Below are 26,875 nucleotides of genomic sequence, written 5' to 3'. Positions count from 1 at the left end.
TCCTGAAATTTTTGGCTAATAAAACTGAGAAATAATTTTTTATTTACTTAAGTTGTGGGCTAATTGTTAAACAGCAATCTGTAATAATATAGAGTATGGTATGTGTATGTGAGGTGCTACTATAACAGAAGCCTACGATGTGTTTGTGGGTGGGTGCTTTGGAGCAAGTAAGTGGGCAGAAACCAGAAGAACTTGAAAGTATTAGTGTCCGGGTGTGGATTTCTTTCGAATGCCTGTTTGGAGTTCTCTGAGCTTCCTGGGTCTGTAAATTTCTGTCTTTCACAAAGTCTGGGACATTTTCTGAGATGATTTCTTAACGGCGGGGGGAGTCCTATTCTCTCCTGTAATTCTTTGATTACAGTTATTCATATATTAGACCTTTTGATTGGATGGATTTCTACTGATCCATCTTCAACTGAGGTGTCAGCTGGGCTGAATTCTTTTTTTTTTTAATTTGTTTTTAATTGGAGGATAATTGCTTTACAATGTCGTGTTGGTTTCTGCTACACAACAAGGGCTACAATCTTATCTAGAGGCTTGACTTGGGAAGAATCCTCTTCGAAGCTCACTTGGGTAGCTGGCAGAATTTATTCCCTGGTGCCTATATGAGGGGGCTTCCTAGATGGCACTATGGGTAAAGAACCCACCTGCTAATGCAGGAGATGTAAGAGACCTAAGTTTGATCCCTGGATCAGAAGATTCCCCTGGAGGAGGGCATGGCAACCCACTTCAGTATTCTTGCCTGGAGAATCCCATGGACAGAGGACCCTGGCAGGCTACGGTCCATAGGGTCGCATAGAATCAGACTTGACTGAAGTGACTTAGCACGCATGCATGCCTGTCTGTGAGGAGGCATGTGAGGAGGGTTCTGACTTAATGACTAGCACTGGCAGCCACCTGCACATCTCCGTGGCTTCTCACACCTCCCTGCCCCATGGCCCTCTTCATAGGCAGCTATAACATGGTAATTTGCTTCTTTCAGGCCAGCAGGAATGTATGTTATCTCTCTCGCTCTCCTGATAAAAGGATCCCGTACCTCTTTTAGGGCTTTTACCTGATTAAATCAGGCCATCTAGAATCGCCCTGTTTTGATTAACCAAAAGACAAATAACAGATATAGAGAACTAGTGATCACCAGTAGGGAAAGGGGAGGGGGAAAGGACTTGATAGAAGTAGGGGGTTATACACACAAACTACTGTGTATAAAATAAATAAGCAACAAGGACATATTGTACAGCATAGGAAATATAGTCAATTCAATATTTTGTAATAACTTAAAATGAAGTCTAATCTATAGAAATTTTGAATCACTGTTGTATACCTGAAACGAATATATTATAAATCAACTACTTACTTCAATTAAAAAAGAATGTTAAAAATCAAATTAATTTAGGAATTAATTATAATAAAATCCCTTTTCTGTTGCCACAGTGGCTTTAAAGTATATGCATGATAATTTCAACCTCTGAGTCATCTTTACGTTGGCATCTGTTAATCATCTCTCCCTTGAAATTGAGTAATTCTTTTTTTTTTTTTAAGATTTTTGAGACCTGTCAAGTAATTTTGGGTCATAGTGTGGACACTATTAAATGCTCTGTGGTGAAGACTCTGAATTCTCCCATAATTCTTCCAGAGTGTTAATATTTCCAATAGGTAATTAACTAGTTTAGAATCAAACTAGTGGTAAAGAACCCGCCTGCCTGTTTAATGCAGGTTAGATGTAACACACACAGGTTTGATCCCTGGGTCGGAAGATCCCCTGGAGGAGGGCATGACAATCCATTCCAGTATTATTGCCTGGAGAATCCCATCGACAGAGGAGCCTGGCAGGCTGCAGTCCATAGGGCTGCACAGAATTGGACATGACTGATGCAACTTGGCACAGCACAAAAACTCTTAAACCTGGGTGAGTGGCAGTGCAGATAAATTCAGTTCTTTAAGGCTTGGGTACAATCTGCTTTCAGTCTGCCCCATGCATATGTGCTTCAGCAGGAAGCAGATAGGTGGGCCACATTTAAACGTATTTCCCTATTCTCTCGATTTCCCTTTCCCAAGATTTTCTCTTCACCCTCTAGTGACCTTGGTTGCCTGAGTTCTTTCGCCTGGTACCTTGGCCCAGAAAGACAGTGGGCCCCCCTTGCATGGCTGCAACTGCAGGTGACCTCAAACCAAAGCCACGACAAATGGGTGAACCACTGTGCAGTTTACTGGCTCAAAGATCCTATTCCCCTCCAAAATCTGTCTGCCTCTGTTCATCTTTAGAGGTAGATGTTTTGTGTTTTGCTCAGAATTTATAGCTGTAATTCACAGGAAGATCAGTCTGTTAGGTATTTATACCAGTCTCTGACTTCTACTCTGTCTTGGCTCAGTTACTGTAATCTCTCACTCCTGGGTTATGCAGTGGTGTCCATACAACCGCATGCATTCTCAGCCTCCTCTAGACTGTTTACACAACTGCAGGACAGGAACCTTTCCAAAATGCAATTGTGACCCTGTGATGATTCTACTTAAAACCCTTCTGTAGACAAAAGCTGCCTGTCACATACAGGTATATCTCCTCAAAATGCTCTTCAGAACATAACTCCTCCAAATAGCAATGAGGTGGCTCATACTTGTTTGTGAGAAAGTACTGCTAAATATTCAAGAATCTAGTGAGCTGGTTGCTAAATCATTGGTAGCCTAAAATCAGCTATGGTGGGAGTCCTTACCCCATGAAAGTTGGGCAACCCTACAAATTAGTTTTCCCATCACCATCAAAGAGCCAGTTTCCTAGCACACATCTCCTCAGCAAGGCCTGCAGTTTTAATGCCTGTGTTTATTCTGAACAAAACCTGAATTCCCTTGAACCTGACAGGCAGCCTGCCTGCCTGTCTGTTCCCTGGTTCTGCCTCATGTGCACAGCATACAAGGGCCCTCATGGCCTTCACTGACTTTACAGTCTTGCAATTCCACACATGTACTCTACATTGTAGTCAAATCAGTCAAGTGCTACCCTGCCATGTTCTTTCTTGCCTCTGTGGCTTTCACACACGTTGGTTCCTTTACCTGGGAACACCCCTTTCCCACCCTACTTCACTGACCTAGCACTTACTTAAACATGAAAATTCAATATAAATATGACTTCTACCAGGAAGCCTTGGCAGATTTCCCTCCTCATGTTAGGAAACATTTCCTTTGAGTCCCCATTAAGACCTTGTCCATATTCAGAGGCAGGTGATTTTACTTTCTAGTCCTCTTGCTTTTCTTCCTATGGCTGGTATTTTAACTCAGTCTCCCTGTCTGCAACTACTGCCACAAAATCCTCATAGATAATGATCATGTCTCTAATTTGTTTCCTTTCTGACTCCCTCATCAGACAACGTGTTTCTTAGAAGAATGTACACATTTACAAACACACAACAGGCCATAAGAAATTATTATTTGTTGATTAAAAATCAATGGGATATAATAAGCATCTAGATAGAAATAATAAGTCAGGTCTTAGATACCAGATAATTTGGGTATATTTAATAGATGATGATTGTAAAGATTTTTGGACAAGAAAGTATCAAAACATCATTTAGGAAACTTACTTGAATTGTAGTTTGCAAGGTAGACTGAATTGGGGCAAAGATGTAACTAAGGAAATAATTGAAAAAAACTATTTCAATAGTTCCCAGAGAACCATTCTTGATATAGTATTATACTTGCCACTGTTCTAATTAGCTTTTGAAATTCCTCTGTCTATATATAAATATTTTCAGAGTTTTTACTTCTTTCTGACTTAATAATCTGTATTCTTTATTTTAAAAAGTTGAAAAGTATATAAAAATGTAATACATTGGAAAAAAATATCACCTTAAAAAATATACCATTCAGAGGCAACATTTTGACATATCTTGTTTCAGTATTTTTCTATGCATTTATACTTAAATGGTTAAGATCATATTGTATGTACAGAGTTTTATATTTTGCTTTTCTGACTGATATAATATGATAAGCTCCAATACTTTGGCCACCTGATGCAAAGAGTGGACCCACTGGAAAAGACCCTGATGAACGGAAAGATTGAGGACAGGAGGAGAAGAGGATGACAGAGGACTAGATGGGTGGATGGCATCACCGACTCAATGGACATGAGTTTGAGCAAGCTCCAGGAGATAGTGAAGGACAGGGAGGCCTGGTGTGCTTCAGTCCACGGGGTCACAGAGAGTCATCAACATGGCTGAGCAACTGAACAATGATATGGTAGCACTTCGCCTTCCTATGTAAGAATGTAAAGGTCCCATAATAGTTCATCTCATAGGTATGCCAGATTTCTCTTACCTATTTCTTTAAAATTGAGCTTTTGATGTTTAAAATTTGATAGTATGAATAAAATTATGATAAACATTTTTGTGTACACACCTTTGTATTAATTTGGACTGCTCCCTGAGAGTTGATCACTAGTAAGAGAATTACTAGGTCAAAGGCTATGATCATTTTAATAGCTATGATGCTTTTTATCAAATTGCTTTCTAGAAAGGAAATATCAATCCCATTTGTACCTTCTGGGTGTAAAAATGTCTTTTCCTTTGCCCTTTCTAACAAACTCTCATATGCATACCATGCTCCATATAATAGCAGAGGCCAACACTTGAAAATTTATCAGTGAGAACAGTTTGCCAACATAGAATATTCACCTGCCTCCCTCGTTCAGTTCAGTTCAGTCGCTCAGTCATGTCCAGCTCTTTGCAACCCCATGGACTGCAGCACACCAGGCCTCCCTGTCCATCACCAACTGCCAGAGCTTGCTCAAATTCATGTCCATCAAGTTGGCGATGCCATCCAGCCATCTCATCCTCTGTCACCGCCTTCTCCTCCTGCCCTCAATCTTTCCCAGCCTCCCTAAGTCTGATTTTAAATTTTAAAAATTGTGACAGTTGCAACAAGAACGTGCTCATTCTTTAGATATATGTGTACACATACACTATATAAAGGGATATAGAGAGAGTGGTAACTGAATAAGAAATTACAATCTAATAAAACTGACAGCTGACTGGAATTACCATAAGATAGCTAGACACTCAAAAACCCATTACTTTTTCTTTAGACAAGAGGAAAAATGATCAGATCTCACTTTTAAATATTTTCACATCTGAAAAAAGAACAGCAGAACTTTCTGTCTATATGGGCAAGAACAAGAACAATACAAATATTTTACTATTAGGTGGCATGCTGCAGTCTATGGGGTCTCAGAGTTGGACATGACTTAGGGACTCAAGAACACAGTTATGTGGTAAGCACAGGTTGATTTTATGTGTTAGATTTAATATATTACCTGTCATTTCATAATTTCTGAAACATGTTACCAAGTTTTCAAGTGATGGGAATATCATTTACAGCAGAGCAAAGACAATTTTCTGTCAAATCTTTAGTCTACTGAATTTTGTCAACTGAGAGACCCGAAAGCAGGGGTTGACAAATAAGGCATGACTTCGGGGTCATTTGGTGCACTGCCTATTTCTATAAAGCCAGTGAGTTAGGAGTGTCTTTAACATTTTCAGATAGTTGAAAAAAAGAAGAAAAATACCACTTTGTGTGCAAATTATTGGAATTCAAATTTTCTTTTCTATAAATAAAGTTTTATTGGCACACAGTCACACTCATTTGTTATGGCTGCTTTTGTGCAAAGCTGAATGGCTATGAGAGAGGCTCCAAGGCCCTGAAAGCCTAAAAACAGTCACTGTCTGGCCCTACTCAAAAAAGTCTGCCAAACTCTGCCTGAAAGTAATGTCTGATTTATGTTTTCTTTCCTAAATCTGATTACTTTGATGAGTATTTCCCAGATGCTCTGCCGCTCTTCCAAATTGACTCTTGTCGCCTTTCTCATTTTTAACTATCTGCCATTTTCACAAGATGATAAAACTTCCTACTACATCCCATTTGGAGCAATCTTTTATTTTCTATAGCTCTGTCTGGAGCCTATTTTCACCTTGACTGATGGTTTGGTTACCAAATTAAGTCATTGGTAGTTGGAATTCTGCAAACCTTAAAAAAAAAAAAGCACAATCTATAAATTGTGCGTGTTTTAAGGGTAAAGCAAATGTAATTCCTTACATACAAGCTAGAGGAATTCTTGTTTCAAGAAGTTTAATTAGGCAACAGTGCTCTCTCTTTACCAGAACAGGAAGTTAATTTGAACAGCCTACACAAAAACCCTACTACGATGGACGTGTCACTGTATCCAGTCTGGTTAAATTAAACAGAGCTCCCCTTGACTCTGAGCTGCACAGACTGTCCATATTCCGGGGAAAGATTCCATAAACTCACACATGTATTTCAATTCCATATACTGTGAAGCCCTTCTCTGAAGACCATTCCTTCACTGGTTACTGTTCTTGTCCAACTGAAGTAAAGTCTCCTGGAGTGGGATATTTAAGGGCCCTTTGAGGTGGCATATACAGCTGTGCAGCTGAATATATTCAATTATCCCCTAGGAGATTGTTTTGTTCTTCCTTTGTTTGTTTAGGCAAGCAAATGTTGTAGGATAGCCAGCATTTTCAAGTGATTTTGCCTCAGAGTGTGTGTTAGAAACTATAGGGAGAATTTACAACTTTTCAACTCTGAAAAGGTTTTTCAGCTTTGGATTTCTGCAATTGGTTGTGTCCGTGTTTTTCCCTATCCCGTTGGGACTTACTGTTGTTAGCAACCTCCTGTGTGGTTCTAAGACATGCTGACCTCTTTGAAACCTTTCCAGGTGTCATTGCTACTTTCTTGATCTCTGCAATATAAGCTACATTGTTTAATGGAGTTAAGTTCTCTGAACTTTAGAAATCCTCCCTGAGACTATGAATTGACTAACACCCAAGGTAGCATAAACATGCAGACACAAATGTTCCTAAAACCAAGCCTGCTGGGCAGTGCAGGATATGACTTGGAGTCTGGAAAAAGGGAACAGTTAGCTTACTTGTGTGTCTGTGACCACCTCCAGGTGCAGTCTGAAGCTCAGTGGCTAGTTTTTCTGATCCTCAGATGTAATCTCTCATTAGAACACAGCAGAATCCGTAACTATGGACGTAAGGAATTCCATGAAGACCCCTGGGCCCATTAAGACCTCGCTGGCTTCAAAAGGTCCTAAAACACTTCCTTCAGCATACGTAGCTGTACTAAAGGGACACCTTTTATGAATATGATCTAAGTTTTAGTCTAAAGATTATTGACTATAGCTCATCTTAACATTTGTATCCAGAAGATGCAGTTACAAATTAAAAAGAGAAAAAAGTTTAATAGATACCTGTCTTATGTTTCCAGTTTGTCACTAAAAGGTTCTTATTGTTTTGTGTTCTTAAAGCTCTGCAAGGGTTCATATTGTACTAAGAATGCCATGTTACTCTAGCTTTAAATGTGGAGTATTATAGCAGCGATTTCTCAGCCCTTCTCTTAAAATCTCACAGTTTGGCTCTTCTAGCAGACAAATCCTGCTGCCAAAACCTAGCAGAGTTTAACAATGTTGTGGAAATAATAGTATATTGAAAATGCAAAGACATGGGATTCAGTCCCAACTCTACCACTATCTTAGCTTAACATTTCTGTATCCTTATCTATAAAATGTTCATAACAAAAATACAAATCACACAGGGATACTATGAAAATAAGACTAGTAATAAATACAAAAAGACCTTGAAAAAGTACAGAAGAGTTTAAATATGAAAGGTATAGTATGGCAGTGGTCGGCCATTCTTCTTTCCTGTTCATGTCCTTTCCATTCAGAAACTGTACATCTACAACATGAAGACACCTGTTCCTCCACACCCCTGAGCCCACTGTTCTTAGCATCATCCTTCCCGTCCTGGCTCCAGTATCCAGAGAATCTTGAGTCAGGGAGGGTCATGATAGTCTATGCAGCTTAAGATGACTTTGAAGGAAAATGAGCTTTCTCTGCTTTGCTTTCGGCTGAGGCCTGCAGCCTGCATGTATGAATGGGTGAAGTGGCTAGAGGTACAATGTATGACTGCACATTAACACACCTTCTCAGAGGTTTCTTTCCTGTCACTACCAGTTCATCTCTGGGAATGCAATGATCATATAAGCCTTTTGAAGGTCTACACGGCTAAACAAGTCTTAACATGGATTGTCTCTGGGTGGTTGGAATTATAGGTTGTCTTTTCTGTCTCTCTCTCTTTTGGTTTATATATCTGGTCTATATTCTTACTTTTGCAATTAACAGGAAAAAATAACTGCTTAATTTTTAAATGAAACAACTGACCAAGTGTCCTTTAATGATGTTACAAGGAGCAAACAACCAAACAACTTAAAAACTCTCTAACATGGACATTTGTCAAAAGGAGAATTAGAAAAATAAGGACATGTCATTCATTCTAAAAATACAAGTGCAATATCATACCATACACATTTCTGAAAGAACTCTTATTAAAAAAGGATATATGGTGTTTTACCATCCTGTTAGATCAACCAGAATTAAATACATAGACTTAAGAAGAATTTTACTGTATCTACTTTGCCAAATTTGATACTAATAGTGTGGCAATACGATTTAAAAAAAAAAAAGGCAAGTAAGAAATCAGAATCTAGCTACTGGAAAAAAAAAAAAAACAGCAAAAGGGAGCCTGAGGATATAACATATCCTAAAGCTGGTCTATAGACCAGATGGGAAAACTTGTTCTCTAATCTAATGACTTTCTTTTAATCATAAGCAGACAGTAGTTTCCTTATTACCCAGGGTTTTAGAAATACATTATTCTTGAGAGTACTTCTTAGGATTTCTTTTACTCATTTAAGACCACATCTTTGTATTTAATTCGTCCTCAGTTATCCCTGCAGGGCACATCCCTCTAATTATTCCCATCTAAAGTGACAGGAAAATGGAATTACACTCCTTGGAAAACAGACATCCTTTGGTATATCTTTTCTCAGCGCTCCCTTGGGTACTCCCTGCAGTCTGTCACTGCAGTCACTCTGTCGCGGACCGTGAGCTGTCCTTGGAGGGTGAGGACTAAGACTTTTTTACCTTTGAATCTCCAGTGCCTATGCATGACTGGCACGAACTATACACACAGTAAGAATCCGAATACACAAATGGAAAATAACTCCCGATATACAATGTTTACAGTACATCAAGCACTCTTTTAGCACCTTTTATGTATTAACTTACTCAGACCTCACAATCCTATGAATCAGGTACTATTATTAGCCCCAATTTACATATAAGAAAACTGAAGCACGAAAGCAAAGAGAGGTAATCCAGAGCCAGGAGCCAAGTCTCCACACCGTGGCTCTGGAGTTCAACATCACTGTCACCACACTACCCTCCGCAGTGCCCACGTGAACACGAGAATGTCCACTTCAAGAGGAGCAGGGGTACGCGGTGCTCCCAGCTCTAAACATTTCTGGGCTTCTGTCAGATGGAACTATATATACTATGTGGCCGCTGGGGAGACTTAAAAAGGGAAATAACTGGACACAGGCATACAAATGTAGAAGAAAGGCATCCCCAACCTTAACAATTGCTGTGTTTGTAAGGCTGTTTCTCAAGTACCTGTGGGGATTTGTGAGAGCGCCAGCTGTACTGGTGACTGCAGAGACTGGCCAGCAGGATATTTTCATCAGTATCCACCTGGCCAAACCGCAGTGTCTCCTGTGTGTCATTACAGATCACAAAATGGCTGAAGACCAACTCCTCTACCTCAGGGCATTTGTTCTGAAAGAAAAAGAAGACGAAAGCCAACATGCATCAGATTAATTGCAAGATGTTTGGCAGCTGTCTGCCCAGTGGCGATTGTTACAACACAGAAATACTAAAAGATCTGTTGTCATTAGCTCTGGTATACAAAGTATTCTGTACTTCCAGGATAAGCACCAAAAAATACCTTAAAGAGACCTTAAATGTTCCAAGAATATGTTTTGATTTATATTCCTGCAAAATAAATCATATACACAGAAGAGGAAAAAGAACAATGAGATCCCTCAAACGTTTAATGTTTTAAAATGAATTAACATGCTACAAAGAATGCTGTACTGGGTAGTGCACGTTTTTGAGCATAGTACCAGAGGCTAGAATTACCATGTTCCCGGCCTTCTAAACTTGACAATCAAGACCAATTACCAAAGCCACAGTTTGTACCCTACAGAAAGCAAGGATCATTTAGGTAATACTTCCCCAGTTCCCTTAAGGGGGAGGGTGGCGTGTGTCTGTGTGTCTGTCTGTGTGTGTGTGTGTGTCTGTCTGTGTGTGTGTCCGTGTAAATCTGCTCAGGCAGAGATGTAAATAAAACCATAACTTTCCCTCTATTGTTAACAGGCTGAACACACACAACAGATCAACTTCAGAGTCTGTGTAAGCCAAGCTGCAGTTTTCAAGAGAAAATGTTAGTTGAAAACCAGTTGCTGATGTCTATTTCAGCTAATAATCAATCAGCAAATGTCTTTCATTAATCTACTGAGGCTCAGCAAATTAGTAATATGCTCCTAATGTGTGGATACCTCCTTCTCCACTGGTTGCTGTTACATCAAAGCACTGGCTGAGTCATAGAGCATTTCTGTGTTTACTCTTTTTATCACGCTGACTAGGTTATGGCTTAAAAACAATCAACATACCTTTGGTAAACAGAATAGCTAAATAAATGGCTAACTTGAGAATGCAAGAAAAAAATCTTTATTAGCCAATGATTTTTCAGATAATGGGAGGTAACATGTCACTGATAGGGCTTCCCTGTGGCTCACATGTAAAGAATCCTCCTGCAATGCAGGAGACCTGGGTTTGATCCCTGAGCTGATTTCTCCAATTGGCCTCTATTTCCTGGATGTGGCTCTAAGTAATGTAACAAAGCCACACTCCATCATTTGCCATTTTACTAAGAGGAGGGAGAGTAAAAAGGGCTATATCATCATGAGCATGGAGATTTAAGTGACTATGTGGCCTGAAGCCTAGGAGTCTATGGATGAATGTACTGGAATCCAGCCTGGACCAAGACCTGATCTAGAACCTTATGAGAACAGTTATCCTGGGAGGTACAAGCCCCTCCTCATCAACCAGAAGGCCCTCCAAGTGTGCAGGCAGAGCTCCACGGCTGCAGTGAGTGAAGAGGCCTTGAAATATCTCATTCTTCTAGAGACATCCTTGAGGGACTTCTAAGCGCTCACTCTATCATCTGTATCTGTCTATTCTCATCAACCCTCTCTGTTCTCATGGAGTGGAACCTTGCCTGACAACCACACTAATCATAAAGAGTCTCTGGGTAAGTGAGACTGAAGCAGTTATAACCAATAATTACCTGCTGTCTACCCATACTCCTTTTTGCTGTGGCTTTTAATCATGAGCTGTGATTTCAAAACTGGACTGCCGGCGGGTTTCAGGCATTCTGCCTGGTCCGGCCCCCAACGCATCTTGAACCACTCTCCTCTAGACCCCAGCTCCACCAGCCCCTTTCAGCTCCTCCAACACCACAGGCCTTCTCTCAATTCATCCAACACGTCAAACTCCTTCCTGCTTCAGTGCCATTCTTTTGCTTGGAGCTCTTTTCCTCCTTGCTCAATTAATTTGTTCCGACTCAGTTTTCAGGTTCCTGTCTTCAGGTCATGCTCTCAGAGTAAGCAGCCTCCTGAGATCCTCCCTGATCACCTTAGGTCCACCTATTTTTTTTTTAATAATATTTATTTTTATTTATTTGACTGGGCAGGGTCTTAGTTGCAGCATGTGGGATCTATTTCCCTGACCAGGGATCGAACCCTGGGCCCCCTGCATTGGGAGCATGGAGCCTTAGCCACTGGACCACCAAGGAAGTCCCAGGTCCACCTATTTTATACTTGCACAACACTGTATGTTTTGCCTTAACCGTACTGATCCCTGTGCTATGCTTAGTTGTTCAGTTCTGTCTGACTCTTTTTGACCCTGTGGACTGTAGCCTGCCAGTCTCCTCAGTCCTTGGGATTCTCCAGGCAAGAATACTGGAGTCGGTTGCCATGCCCTCCTCCAGGGAATCTTCCTGATCCAGGTATTGAATGCAAGTCTCCAGCATTGCAGGCAGATTCTTTACCATCTGAGCCACCAGGACTGAGTAATTACTTGCATGATTTTAGGTCACTGTTGTCTCCATCATTAGACTCTATGCTGCATGAGGGCAGGATCCAGTTCGGTGTTATTTACAACTTCATCTCCTGTTCTCAGTATCATGCGTGACATGTAAGTACTCAACAAACACTTATGAAACAAATAAGTGAGCAAATTTAAAATTATAAATGTAATACAGGTTCCAGTAGAAAGAAAATACAGGAAGCACTGATTTTATAAAAAATCTCTAATTTTAGACTCAGAGATAACTGCTGTTAACATTCTGGAGAATTTTTTTCCAGCAATTTTTCACTTCTGGTATCCTGCTTGTTCTCATTCTGATCTATCCTATCCAATCCTATTTTATGTATCTTTTTTTAAATAGTGAAAATATACAGCTTTACTGATGAAACTCAAGAATCAAAAGACCAACTGGATTCCCATTCCCCAGAAAAGGGTTGCTAAGAGGATGCTAAGGAAACGGTTATATGCAAAACAGACCAATCCTATCTTATATATCTTATATATTTAAAGGTTTGTAAACCTTTAATTAAACTGGAGTCACAGTGTATAATTAGTTTGATGAGATTTTTCCATTTAGCATTATATAATCAACATAAACCGCTCTCCTTGTAAACATTTTTCTCCTTTAGGTCCAAGAGTACAAACATGAAGAAAGGGATATGATTCCAATGTCCCACTTAAGATAGTCAACCTGAGACTGAAATTCAATTTTCTTAATGAATTGGGATCAATTTGCTGGTTAGACAAAGGTTAAGTTACCAGATGGGGACTGAGTAGGAAAAAAAATAGTCATATTACTTTCCTCATCTCTAAAAACTGACCTTTAATAAATGATGAAGGTTTTGGGGAAAAATGTAAATGAAAGAATACAAGGGGGTTGTTTACATTTTTCTAAAGAATACTGAAAGTCCTGAGGGAACTGTTTCTCTACTGCTCCTTCATTTGTGGGGTTCATTATAACTGTAATAAGTTTAAGCATTTCTTGGAATGCTTAGATTCTAGTGTATTATAAAAAATTGGTACATATTGTATATGACATCATATAAAAGCAAAACCTCAGAACGGTTTTGTAATTAAAAGATGGCTTATTTACATCTAAGATTTGTGAGGGAGTGTTAGGCATTTAAAGAGGGATATCCTTATGGTCTAAGCTAAGACACATGAGCATAATCTTAACTTTTAAATAAAAATCTCCTTTATAATGCTATTTGGTCCAAATGTGGGAATGTGACATAGAAATATAAAGCAAACTGCAAGTGGCATTTTGGGTCCTTAATCTGGTTTCACAAAACATTAATCATTCACAAAAGAGAAAAAAAAATCTACAGCCAGAGAAATCAGACACTGATGAAGGCTTCTGTTAATCTTGAACTTGTGACCTAAAGGTGAAAGGTCAAATTGTTTCATGCTTCAACTGTCTGCTTCATCCACACTGGATACAAATGACTTGTCTCCGATACAAATCTGATAAAGTATGTGGAGAACTCAAATAACATATCCTGCTTATTAAATTCACATTTCTCATTGGCAATAATTACACTGTATATGAGCATTATATACACAATAAAATCCAAGCTTGGGAAGCTAAGTTTCCCTTCTAAAGGGGATACATCACATTCAGAACATCTTAGAAACAATGAACTTAATAACCCCTCTATAAGACCATTTCAATGTCAAATGTCCTATAATTTCAAAGTAGTGCATTTTCGTATTTACTTTAGAATACACAGGGTTAGATGCCTACCACATTAAAACTTGGTGGCAAGTACCCTTGACATGGGAGGAAACAAGAAAATTACAGCAACAATTACAGAAGTATATCCTCTTGTGGCTCATGTTAACATTGCCAAATCCCTGTATAAATCAGAACCAACTATTCATAGAATGTACCTGTCAGCAATATGCTACGTGACATATGGCTCTACTTAATCAAATATACAATTCCATTTTTTAAAAAAACTCAGAATATTCCTTCAAGGCACTGTGTTAGCCAGTCAGTCATTCACACTCTGATGTGGTTTAAGACATTTAAATATTTATGCACCGTGTTTTATTTATATGTATAGCTGTGTCTAAGAGAATATTTTTATCCTGGGAGGAAACTGATGTTTCTGAGGGCCATTTTGCAGTAGTTGCTACACATGAGTCCTTTTATAATGGTCCTGATACCAAGACAAAAATATCCTGGGTTTAAATGCTCTATCAATGACTCTCTTGTATTCTCTAGGTTTGTTTTTTATTAAATGCATTGTTCAAAATATGACACAAAACAGAAATTGGAGCCACAGAGGTTTTTTTCACATCGCTATTCGAACCAGCTGCAAAGATTTAGATCACACTAGCTCTTATTTTACGCATGTCCTCTGCAACAAGAAAACCATGGAATGCCCTTAAAAAAGAATTTTAAAATATGAAACAGATGTGTTATCTTCTTTCCCTTTGCTATTGTAGTGCCATGTTAGGTAATTAATTCCTTAGTCTTGTATAGGTCTTCATGCATATAAAGAAAAGAGTTCATTCCCATAAAAATTCTTAAGTTAGAGAACTCAGCCTCCCCCCAGTCCCACTGTCCATCCCCACATGAGGTCAGGGTGGAGTGAAGGACCATTTCTCTTGGGGAGTTAGTCTGCACAAATGCATGTAACGTACAAAATGTGGGGAAATGTCTCAGCTTAAATAACAACACGGGCTTTATGAAAATGCAATATTATACTGAAAATCAGTAAGGGAAGCAGAAACGATTTGTTATCCAATCACTAAATCACTGAGCATACTATGATCCAAATATTTTGTGAAATTATATTTATGATAGTAAACACAGGCAGGTTCCCCATTTTAAATGTCATTCAAAACAGACTTATATTCTATCTCTTTTCTAATACAGCTAATTTCTGACAAAAGATAAAAGTAAAACATTACTCATCAATAGTCTTTAGCTGGTTAAAAAATCTAATACTGAGTGCTTTTTTTAGTGAATCAAAATGGCAGAATAATAATGGGAGAAAAGCTAAGATTATATCATTCTCACATATTTCCTCTCATTGCCTTTTTGCTTTGAAAGATGAAATGCTTTTATCAGAAAGACTCACACAGGTTCTTCATTTCTGCAATGGCTGCTTAGACAATTTGATACATACCAAGTTGAAGCTTTGGCAAACTAAAGCCATAATACTTGGAAAAAATTTCTGGGAATATGTTACTTTCCACACAGATGTGGTACATTAGTCACAAAAATGTGGGCATGATCTCTGATGCATGTGTAGAGAACCCATATTCTCCAAAGGTTTTAAAAATAACATGCATCGCTTTGCCCAAACAGAAGAGGCCCCAAATATAATGATGCCCGTCAGATTCTTCATTCTCTCACATTTTTGTTTGTGCTTAATTTATTATTAGAAGTGATAACACAGACTGTCTAGTAAAAGATCACACACGGACAAACTGTAAACTGTTCTAGAATGTGCATACCTGTTGCCAAGCTTGTACTGCAGTGTTGAGAGAATGAACTACATGTTGCCCAAAGTTTACAAATATTGAGTCAATGATGATGGAGCAATCAATCAGCTTTTCTACTGCATTGCTGGAAATTGCAGTCTGTCCAAAGATGCTGAAGGGTTTCACCAAGCTTTGCATTGTCACATTTCTACACTCTAGAAGTTTACAGTCTGCTTGAGCTGAGAACTGGATCTCCTGACAGACAGAACTATTGTTCCACTGTCGAAGATACATGTGTGGTTCTTTGAAGGAAATAACCATGTATTCTAGTTCAGATGGCACATTTTTATCAGAAATAAATGGCTGTAGGTATTTTGGTGGAGCTGTTGAGAAAAACAAACAAGAAATACAGCAGCTGAGATGAGCCAACACTTTATGGAAATATAGAGATGACATTTAAATTACTCACTTCTTGGTTATTGAATGCAATAGTTGCTGGTTAATAAATTCAAACATTCTCTTGAAGATAATATAACATTTGAATTACCATTTGGCATTTGTAAACAACATTTTTGTTCAAAAAGACAAAACAAAAAAATAAATTAAAAAAAAAGCAAAAACAAACCAACAAAAATAAAGTAACAAACAAAACTGATAAAAAAAAAAAAGCTTTGTTCAAACAGCAGGTCTTTTTCCAAAGGTTACACTTGCAGATAAAAATAAAATGAAGAGGAGGTAAATATTTAAGGCGTGTTTCACAAAAGTGCTTTGTATCTACCCACCAAATCTGAAAACCAAAAACATGACCCAGAATTAGAAAATACAGGTTAAACTCCATTTTTGCTGAAAAGGCAAGATGCTTAACAGCAGCTGTGTTTAGTTTTAATCTGATGTTTTTTTCCTTTTTCCATTACATGTAGGTTGAAAACCTAATACCAGAATCAAAATGTATTAAGGAAAAAAGATTTCGTATAGACTTTTAGGAATAATTATTCATGAACATGAGCAAATTTGTAAAAGGTCACTTTTGATATGTGGAAAAACTTACTCTTCTACCTTATAAACTTGTAAAAATGCTAGTCCTTTAAAATATTGGAGAATTTGTCCATTTTTGGTGGAAGGTATTCGTACTTATCAAGATAAAGTAATATCAAGTACTTTTGGAAACTATTTGCCATTAATGTAATGGCTCAGAATATAAAACAAAAACAGATGTACTTCTTTCAAAAAATTCATAATTGGAGTAATAGTAAAAACCTGCAATTTTTGTAACTTCCTTGAAAATTCTCATTAGGAAGTGCACTAAATCATAGCAATTCACTATAACTGGTAACCTATATAATAAGTAAATGAGATGGTTCAAACATAAGGGGGACAATTATTATATGAAATAAAAAAACTTCAGAGTAACTTTGCTGGTGCTCATTGTTGAAGGAAATAAATGCTGCTTCTAAAAATGTCCTCTTTCCCCATGTGAGTGGTGGTCATTTGGGAAGGAGTTTTGTGTATGGACAAAACAGTAAGTATTAAGTGGATGTTATTCTGATGCTAAAATAAAGAGTACCTGTGCCAAGCTGATCAAGGTGATGACAAAGATGGAACTCCAGGTGAGCAAACTGGAAGGAAATGCAAAGAGATGGGACAAACCATGGGGTAAAACAGGAGTCAACTCTGGTACAGGCAGCCAGGGCTGTTGGAGTTACAAGTTGGTCACAAGTGCTTTGAGAACCAGATTCACTTGCAGAGCTGTGGGAAATAATAAAAGTTCAGTAACCTAAAATTTCCAACATCATATAAATGAAACATCTTTATATAAGGGTTTTGAAAAGCTAGCTCCCATAATCTTATAGTCAGTATATTATCAAATCTTCCATATTTGTTCACATAATGAGTTTCTTTAAAAAATTAAGTTCTTGTTGATTATTCTCTATGAGCTATTAGCAGAAAAGTTTCATAGGATTACTGAAACCCCAGACCATATTGACCGCCAACCCAATTTTCTTCCATCCACATTTCATATGACTTACGGACAACTTGTTCTCATATTAAAGACCAACACAACTCAGAGTATGACTCTGCTGTTCAAAAGACCAAATGTTTTCAGCATCATAAATCTTTTGTTTTACTTCTCCAGATTGTCCATATCCATATTCCCATATAAGTTAGTCAATACTATTTATTGAATACCCACTGAATACTGTACTAAGTGCCATAAAAGTTATGACCATGTTCAGAAGAACCAAGGTCTCATGGACAATTACACTGCATGTATATTGAGTACACATATAATCAATATATGTATTGGGTCCTCTCTTTATTTGTCCATTCCCCTAACACATTTTATACCAGAAAAATTCGATTAAAATAAATAGTGAAGGCATCTGTAGGAGGGAACAAATTTTTTCAGAGTGGCTGCTGGTGTGCGTGGGAAATATGCAGCCTCGTTACCTCGCCTCAGTTTGCTCGTAGAAACATGGAGCTGGGGACTGGGAGATGCCAGGGTGCATTCTGGTAATTGTGGCTCATTGAATAGATGCAGCTCCAGTCCCCTTCACTGTCTTCTACCCTCTTCTTGCCAAATCTGAAATTTGCTTATAGCTGTGGTGGAGCCTGGCTCCCACATCCATGACGAGCTTAGAGAAGCAGCACTGGCTTATAGTGTCCTTGGGAGAGCTATGACAGGAAAAACTAAAGAAATAAATCCTAGGTTTTCAATGAAGTCACAGTCTATCTGGTGGTATGAAATATGTAGACATTTACAAACAGTATAAAATGGAACAACCACCGAGGAGTAGGAAAGTTGGAAGGGTGGCCAGAGCAGAGACCTAAGAGGAACTCAGGATGGCGTGGGGGAGATCATGGGGGGTTCTCAAGAGTGTGAATCTTCAGCTGGGTTTTGAAAGAAGTGGTGAAAAGGCTGGTGAAAAGAAAGCTAGGCTTAGTGAGTGTTTAACTTCAAGGAGTTTACAGTGTGGTGGTATTTACTGCAATGTTATGACTCTGTATGCAAAAACCCATTGTATACAGAGAAAACACAACTCTGGGCCAGTATGTTTCTGATGAAATGTTATGCACGAAAACGCAGCTAGGTATACTCTTAACACTTCTATAAACAGGCATATTAATCCAAACAGCTTTCTAGGAATTTATTTGTGGAGTTATAAAGATCTCATTTAAAATAAACAACAAGGCCCCACTGTATATAGCACAGGTAACTATATTTAATATCTTGTAATAACCTATAACAGAAAAGAATATGAAAATATATATATAATACACATTATACATATGTAACTGACTCACTTTCCTATATACCAGAAACTAACATAACACTGTAAATCAACCACTTCACTTTTTAAAAAAAAATTACAGGTAAAAAAGATCTCACTGGCAAGGTAAAATTAAAATTTATATTTATTCAAAAAGGCCAAACTGTATTAGTTGTATTAATACATGTGTTTTACCCGTGTGAACTCTCTCCCTTAAGAAGTTGTTAAAAATAGGGTATAGTGTTAGTCAAAATATTATTAAAAATCCAGGTGAGAGTACTTTGAGATCAGTTCTAAAACTGTAAGCACACAATTTGAGGTGTTTATCTGAAGAATTCTTTTTGCCAACTGCCATTTTTGACACTCTTGATATTTTCCAAAATTTACTTTTCTCTCTCCTGAGAGTAGCAAATACTGTAATAAGTTGAAAAAGTTGCTAAGGTATCACAATCTTTATTTATAACAAGTTGATTGACTTTTTACTTTTCCCAAATTAAATGTACAAATCAATGGTTAAAACAAAATTTTTAGGTCTTATAGCAACTCCTAACATATATATTCAAGCAGTCAGTACTCTTTCAATCTTGAAATCCTTCTAAAATGTTACTAATCTATATTTAAAAACTTGAGTTATAATAAAATTAAAATGTCTTAAACATAAAATATGGCACATGTAATATGAATATGCTTTATATTTTGAATCAATAAATTTGAAGTTTTTTGATGTTCACCTTAATTTGATCATCACTAATCAGAAAACTAAGATCATGGCATCTGGTCCCATCACCTCATGGGAAATAGATGGGGAACAGTGGAAACAGTGTCAGACTTTATTTTTGGGGGCTCCCAAATCACTGCAGATGGTGACTGCAGCCATGAAATTAAAAGATGCTTACTCCTTGGAAGGAAAGTTATGACCAACCTGGATAGCATATTAAAAAGCAGAGACATTACTTTGCCAACAAAAGTCCGTCTAGTCAAGGCTATGGTTTTTCCTGTGGTCATGTACGGATGTGAGAGTTGGACTGTGAAGAAAGCTGAGCGCAGAAGAATTGATGCTTTTGAACTGTGGTGTTGGAGAAGACTCTTGAGAGTCCCTTGGACTGCAAGGAGATCCAACCAGTCCATCCTAAAGCAGATCAGTCCTGGGTGTTCTTTGGAAGGAATGATGCTGAAGCTGAAACTCCAGTACTTTGGTCACCTCATGTGAAGAGTTGACTCATTGGAAAAGACTCTGATGCTGGGGGGGATTGGGGCAGGAGGAGAAGGGGATGACAGAGGATGTGATGGCTGGATGGCATCACCGACTCAATGGACATGAGTTTGAATGAACTCCGGGAGTTGGTGATGGACAGGGAGGCCTGGTGTGCTGTGATTCATGGGGTCGCAAAGAGTTGGACACGACTGAGCAACTGAACTGAACTGAATACACTATAAATGGCTTCCCAGGTGGCGCTAGTGGTAAAGAACATGCCTGACAATGCAAGAGACATAAGAGATGCAGGTTTGATCCTGGGTCAGGGTCAGGCAGATCCCCTGGAAATCCAGGGTCAGGAAGATCCCTTGGAGAAGGAAATGGCAACCCACTCCAGTATTCTTGCCTGGAGAATCCCCATGGACAAAGGAGCCTGGTGGGCTGCAGTTCATAGGGTCACACAGAATCAGACATGACTGAAGCGACTTAGCACTCATGAACACACATACACTATAAAAGTAGCATCTGTATGGTTACCTCTTACTTAAGGATTAAAAATATCTATGTATAATAAAGCTAAACAGTCAAAGATGAGAACAGTGACGGTGCTAGGGACATTTATAGCAGCTTCATTTCCTTAATTATGATGGAGTTTGATCTGATCCAGATATCAAAAGGTAAAACATAACTTATGAGATGTGTAATAATTAGAAATAGAAAAGCAAAAATGGCTCCAAGGAGCAAAACCTCTCAAATAGTAATACACAGAACTCAAGATTTAATAGTTCAAATAATCAATTAGTTCCTAACGGAAATTCTAATTTTTAAAACAGAAGAAATATTCTAAAAAGTAGAAAGTATGGTAGGAGTTTTACATATCCATACCTTCATTTTAGCCAAAGAAACTTATAGGCTGTCCTAGGAGAAGGCAATGGCACCCCACTCCAGTACTCTTGCCTGGAAAATCCCATGGACGGAGGGGCCTGGTAGGCTGCAGTCCATGGGGTCGCTAGGAGTCGGAAACGACTGAGCGACTTCACTTTCCCTTTTCACTTTCATGCATTGGAGAAGGAAATGGCAACCCACTCCAGTGTTCTTGCCTGGAGAATCCCAGAGACGGGGGAGCCTGGTGGGCTGCCGTCTATGGGGTCGCACAGAGTCGGATACGACTGAAGCGAGTTAGCAGCAGCAGGTGATCCATGGACAGGAATCAATTCCTTTAAACAAGGAGTGTTTTAGTAAGTCTGAATCTTGATTGATCCATAGGCACTGCAGGGACCCAAGCATAATCCTTAAAAATTCACTCCTGGATGTCACTCCAGGTATCCATCAACAATAGCTCTGCAGGTATCCAACAATGATCTGACTTGACTGGAAAAGCCTTGAGCTTTTCTCTGGATCCCTCTGTGGTAATAAGAGTTTTATCATACAGCACAGAGATTAAGCAGAGACTGATGTAAGAAAACCTAGATGAAAATGCTTGAACTGCTACCACTTAAATTGTGAAAGTGAAAGTGTTGGCTGCTCAGTTGTGCAGGAGTCTTTGTGACCCCATGGGCTGTAGTTCACCAGGCTCTTCTGTCCATGTAATTCTCCAGGCAAGAATACTGGAGTGGGTTGTCATTCCTTTCTCCAGGGGATCTTCCCAACCAGGGATTGAACCTGGGTCTCCCACGTTGCAGGCAGATTCTTTACCATCTGAGTCACCAGGGAAGCCCCACCACTTATATTGTAATCGTGGGCAAATCATTTCATCTTGCTAAATCTCAGTTTTCTTATCTGTAAAGTGAGTATAGTAACTGGACTTGCTTTTTGAGTATTAAAGGAAGTACTACATACAAATTGCTTGGCATATGGTCTATCAATCCATAATAGGAAAAAAAACCTATCCCCCTTTTCCTGATTGGCAAATAGGGTACCATACTGTCTACTTAGTTTAATGTTAATTGTTAGTGATTACCCTCAGTTCCCAAGTGAAAGTGAAAGTCACTCAGTCCTGTCCAACTCTTTATGACCCCATGGACTATATACTAGAGTGGGTAGCTGTTCCCTTCTCCAGGAGATCTTACCAACCCAGGGATCGAACCCAGGTCTCCCACATTGCAGGCGGATTCTCTACAGCTGAGCCATGAGGGAAGCCCAAGAATACTGGAGTGGGTAGCCTACCCCTTCTCGAGAGAACTCGTAATATCATGCTGTCATTCATCCCAGCGCAGCACTATTCTCGACACTGGTTCACCTAAACTCTCTCTTGCCTACTGCAAAACACTGCCCTGTCCATTCTGGAAGAGCGCTGAGTGGATGAGAGAGGACGGGACAACGTGTGTGCCTGCCACACCGTGTTCTCTCTACTCCTTAGAACTGTCTTCCTGGGGGAAAATGTCTTAATTCAGACCCAAAATAAGAAATACACTTCTGCTGTAACCTAGTGCACACATAAAATGGGAGGGGGGATTACTCCAAATATGATACTTTCTGATTTTTTTAAGTTGTGGTAAAATGTACATAAAGTGAATTTCACTGTTTTAACCATTTAACAGTTTACAGTTCAGTGGCATTAAGTATGTTCACATTGCTGTGCAATTATCAACAGCATCCATCTTCAGAATTTTTTCATCTTCCCAAACTGAGATTCTATACAACATGGATGGAGCTAGAGATTATCATATTAAGTGAAAGAAGTCAGAAAAATACTGTATGATATTGCTTATATGTGGAATCTAAAAAAGTGATACAAATGAATTTAACTTACAAAACAGAAACAGACTCACAGATATAGAAAACAAACTTAGGGTCACCAAAGGAGATAGTGGGGGGAATGTCATGAGAAAGGGATAAATTAGGAGTTTGGGATTAGCTGATACAAACTACTATATATAAAATAGATAAACAAGGACCTACTGTACAGCACAGAGAACTAATCAATAGCTTGTTACCAACTATGATGGAAAAGAATCTGAAAAAGAATATATCTCAAGCATTTTGCTATATATCTGAAACTGATACAACACTATGAATTAACTATACTTCAATTTTTAAGAAATGGTTAAAAAATTTCACCTGCAACCTGCTATGTTGATTCCATGACCCACTAATGGATTAAAACTACATATGTAGTTTTAAAAAGATGGGAAGAAGGACTGCCTGGCAAAGTCCAACTCCCTGGCGGAGGGGTAAGGAGTTGTTACATTGAGTTTCATTACCAACTAAAGGGAAACAGTAAAAGGATTCAAAAAGATAATTGGGGAAGAATACAAGCATTCCTTACCCAAGGGGCAGAAGACAAAATCTCACATTTAGTCCTAGGAAAGAACTTTCTGGATATCCTGGATTACATCATTGTGGGAGCAGAAATAAGTGGCAAAGCACTTCCGACCAAGATTATTGTCTGAATGGTTTATGAAAGTCAAAAGGTTAAAAAAATGGTACCCAGGAAATTTATGCACAGACACTCAGTTGTGACTGACTCTTTGCACCCCTATGGGCTGTAGCCTGCCAGGCTCCTCTGTCCATAGGATTCTCCAGGCAAGAATACCGGAGTGGGCTGCCATTTCCTTCTCCACCCAGCAAATTTAGATACATCTAAAAGTACAACTCTAAGCAGCCAAATGGAGGGGAATGGTTATCTAGTGGTCCCAGTGATCTTCTGGTGGAAAGTCCAACAGCAAGAAGAAAGGAAATGATCCAGGGACTTTGCCATCACAACGTTCTTTCTCTGACTCCTGGACTACCTTTACATGTAAGAAAGAAGGCTGAGGAAATGAAGAGCATCTCTCTCTCTCTCACACACACACACACAAAGTTATGGACCACTGTCTCAAAGTACATTGAGTATGAGCGGACAGTGACATCTTTTATAGGATCTTCAGGGAGTGGGAGAAAAATACTATTATTATTTGTACTCTAAAAACTCAACAGAGTTTTGATGTTCATTGCATGAAGATAGACTCTTTAAGCCACTTCTCTTTCCAGGATGCCTTCCTCTATGAATCTGCATTTTTGGGGTGGAGACAAACAGTTCTTGTTAGCAATCTACTCTCACATGTTTTAACATTGTGAGAAAGTGACCATGTAATATGGAGAAAAACACCAAAGACTTGGTACAGGTGAACAGAATTTTGTTGTTGTTCACTCACTCAGTTGTGTCTGACTCTTTGCGACCCCATGGACTGCAGCATGCCGGGCTTCCCTGTCATTCACCGTCTCCCAGAGCTTGCTCAAACTCATATCCATTGAGTCGGTGATGCCATCCGATCATCTCCTCTGTCATCCCCTTCTCCTCCTGCCTTCTATCTTTCCTCAGCATCAGGGTCTTTTCCAGTAAGTTGGCTCTTTGTATCAGGTGGCCAAAGTATTGGAGCTTCAACTTCAGCATCAGTCCTTCCAATAAATATTCAAGGTTGATTTCCTTTAGGATTGACTGCTTTGATCTCCTTGCTGTCCAAGGGACTCTCAAGAGTCTCCTCCAGTACCACAGTTTGAAAGCATCAATTCTTTGGCGCTCAGTCTTCTTTATGGTCCAAGTCTCACATCCCTACATGACTACTGGGAAAACCAAAGCTATGACTGTAGGGACCTCTGTCAGCAAAGTAATGTCTCTGCTTTTTAGTATGCTGTTTAGGTTTGGCATAGCTTTTCTTTTAAGAAGCAAGTGTCTTTTAATTTCATGGCTGCAGTCACCATCTGCAGTGATTTTGGAGCCCAAGAAAATAAAGTCTTTCACTACCTCCATTATTTATCCATCTATATGCCATGAAGTGATGGGACTGGATGCCATGATTTAGTTTTCTGAATGTTGAGTTTTAAGCCAGCTTTTTCACTCTTCTCTTTCATTTTCATCAAGGGGCTCTTTAGTTCATCTTTGCTTTCTGCCATAGGGTGGTATCATCTGCATATCTGAGGTTACTGATATTTCTTCCAGCAATCTTGATTCCAGCTTGTGATTGATTCCAGTCTGGTATTTCATGTGATGTACTCTGCATATAAGTTAAATAAGCAGGGTGACAATATACAGCCTTGACGTACTCCTTTTCCTATTTGGAACCAGTTGTTCCAAATTCAGATCTAACTGAACCTGTTGTTCCATATTCAGATCTAACTGTTGCTTCTTGACCTCCATACAGGTTTCCTGGAGGCAGGAAAAGTGGTTTGGTACAGAGTTTAGCATTATCATCAAACACCTTGTTATAAAATTAACTGGGTATATATACCTAGATCTTCACAGTTATTGTTGTGTAACACAACAACTGCCTGAAACTTATCTTTTATGTAGTCATATACTTCCAGAGTTAGCCATGTGGGGTGAAAGTAGGAGGGTGAAACCAAGCACAAAGTTGTTTTGGTCCATCCGAAGACATCTGGTTGATACCGAACTCAGAGAACCTAGCAGAATAGTCCAAAGCCTGAGACCTGGGTCCACCAGCTCATTTCTCATCTTTCCTCCCAGGTCCATCACTGGGTAAGAAACCATAAATTCCAAATACAGCATGTGCTCGCTGGCCATCCTGTTTGCTCTTGAAATCCACTTTCTACCCTTCCCTGTCCTATTCTCTGCCCCTGACTGTATCAACGAGCCACTTTGTTCTCAGTGTGTCTTTTTTTTTTTTTTTTTTAAAGATTAAAAAAAAATTATTTATTGTATTAATTTTGGTTGTACTGGGTCTTCGTAGGTGTGCACAGGCTTTCTCTAGTTGGGGCGAGTGGGGGCTGCTCTCTAGCCGCAGTGCACGGGCTTCTTACTGTGGTGACTTCTCTTATTGCAGAGCGCAAGCTCTAGGCGCATGGCTTTCAGTGGTTGCAACATGTGGGCTCGGTAGTTGTACACAGGCTTAGTTGCTTTGCAGTGTGTGGAATCTTCCTGGACAAAGGGTTGGATGGTTCAGCCAGTGGAAGGTGCCCACAGGAGATCAGAAGATGGGAAGAGACTAGGGGGACGGCCTCCATTCCCCTGGCTCCTTCTTAGTCACATTTCCTCACATTGCTGCTACAAAAACAGCTACAATCACGTGTTCTGGGTTAGTTTCAGTAATGGCTGGATCATCTGGCTCTTCCAGGACTAAGAATGGGATGGTTCCTCATGGTTTCTAGCCTCAGGTTACTGTCCTATCCTTTAACCTTGCCAACACTTTGGAAACAGTCTTTACATTAAACTCTCCTCAAGTAATCTGTTTGAGTGTGCTGGCTGTTTCTTGTCAGGACCTGACTAGTAAAAGGGGTTTATTTAAACTTCAGCAGTGGGTAATGGGGATGGGCAAATATATACATGATGAGATTCAAAATAAATAGCTAAAATGGCTATCCTGAAAGTGTTAGTTGCTCAGTTGTGTCTGACTCTTTGTGACTGCAAGGACTGTAGTCTGCCAGGCTCCTCTGTCCGTAGGATTTCACAGGCAAGAATACTGGAGTGGGTTTCCACGCCCTCCTCCAGGGGATCTTCCCAACCCAGGAATCGAACCCTGCATAGCAGGAAGATTCTTTACCATCTGAGCTACCAGGTATCCTCCAGGTCAGGCCTTAAAAACTGTATCTGCTGTTTCAGTCCAGTGCACCACAAATAGAAGTCTCATAAAGGTCAGTACTATTGTGGAAACTAAGACTGACCATTACCCAATATTCATTTTCATATGACCAAGCAAACCATTAATTAAAGACAGTAGAAAATAAGTATTACAAATACATGGGGACCGAATTAAAGAGTATATGCCTGTATGGGATACACAGACCAAGGTTTAAGAGACTGAATCTTTTTCCTTCAGTCCTAAGTACTGAAGGCTACCTGTCACCCTTCAGACTGGTTAGCTCCTACCCCTTCCTAAGCGTTCAGCTCACAAATCAGGTTCTTGAGGCCAAAGAGCTAGTTGGGGATGGAGCCAGGACGTAAACCCAGGTCTCCTGACTTGGAATTCTCCAATAAACAGTGCTTCT

General features: G+C 39.2%; 1 protein-coding gene across 30 annotated transcripts in view; it reads right to left on the bottom strand.

Annotated features, from left to right (window-relative positions):
- The window catches only part of VPS13B (vacuolar protein sorting 13 homolog B), an 805,974-nt gene that overhangs the window by 82,792 nt on the left and 696,307 nt on the right, over positions 1-26,875 (bottom strand). For all 30 annotated transcript variants that reach the window (XM_086336078.1, XM_086336091.1, XM_086336075.1 and 27 more), the window contains 3 exons: positions 17,052-17,233; positions 15,521-15,870; positions 9,518-9,679 (listed from right to left, as the gene is read on the bottom strand). In XM_086336078.1, the coding sequence (XP_086192204.1) occupies positions 9,518-9,679; positions 15,521-15,870; positions 17,052-17,233 (694 nt within the window). The remainder of the gene's footprint in view (positions 1-9,517; positions 9,680-15,520; positions 15,871-17,051; positions 17,234-26,875) is intronic.

The sequence above is a fragment of the Bos grunniens genome, chromosome 14, assembly GCF_055505025.1.
Source record: "Bos grunniens cultivar Pamir isolate PY7600 chromosome 14, Bosgru_T2T1.0, whole genome shotgun sequence".
Lineage (NCBI taxonomy): Eukaryota > Metazoa > Chordata > Mammalia > Artiodactyla > Bovidae > Bos > Bos grunniens.
This window is presented reverse-complemented; position numbering and strand designations above follow the sequence as displayed.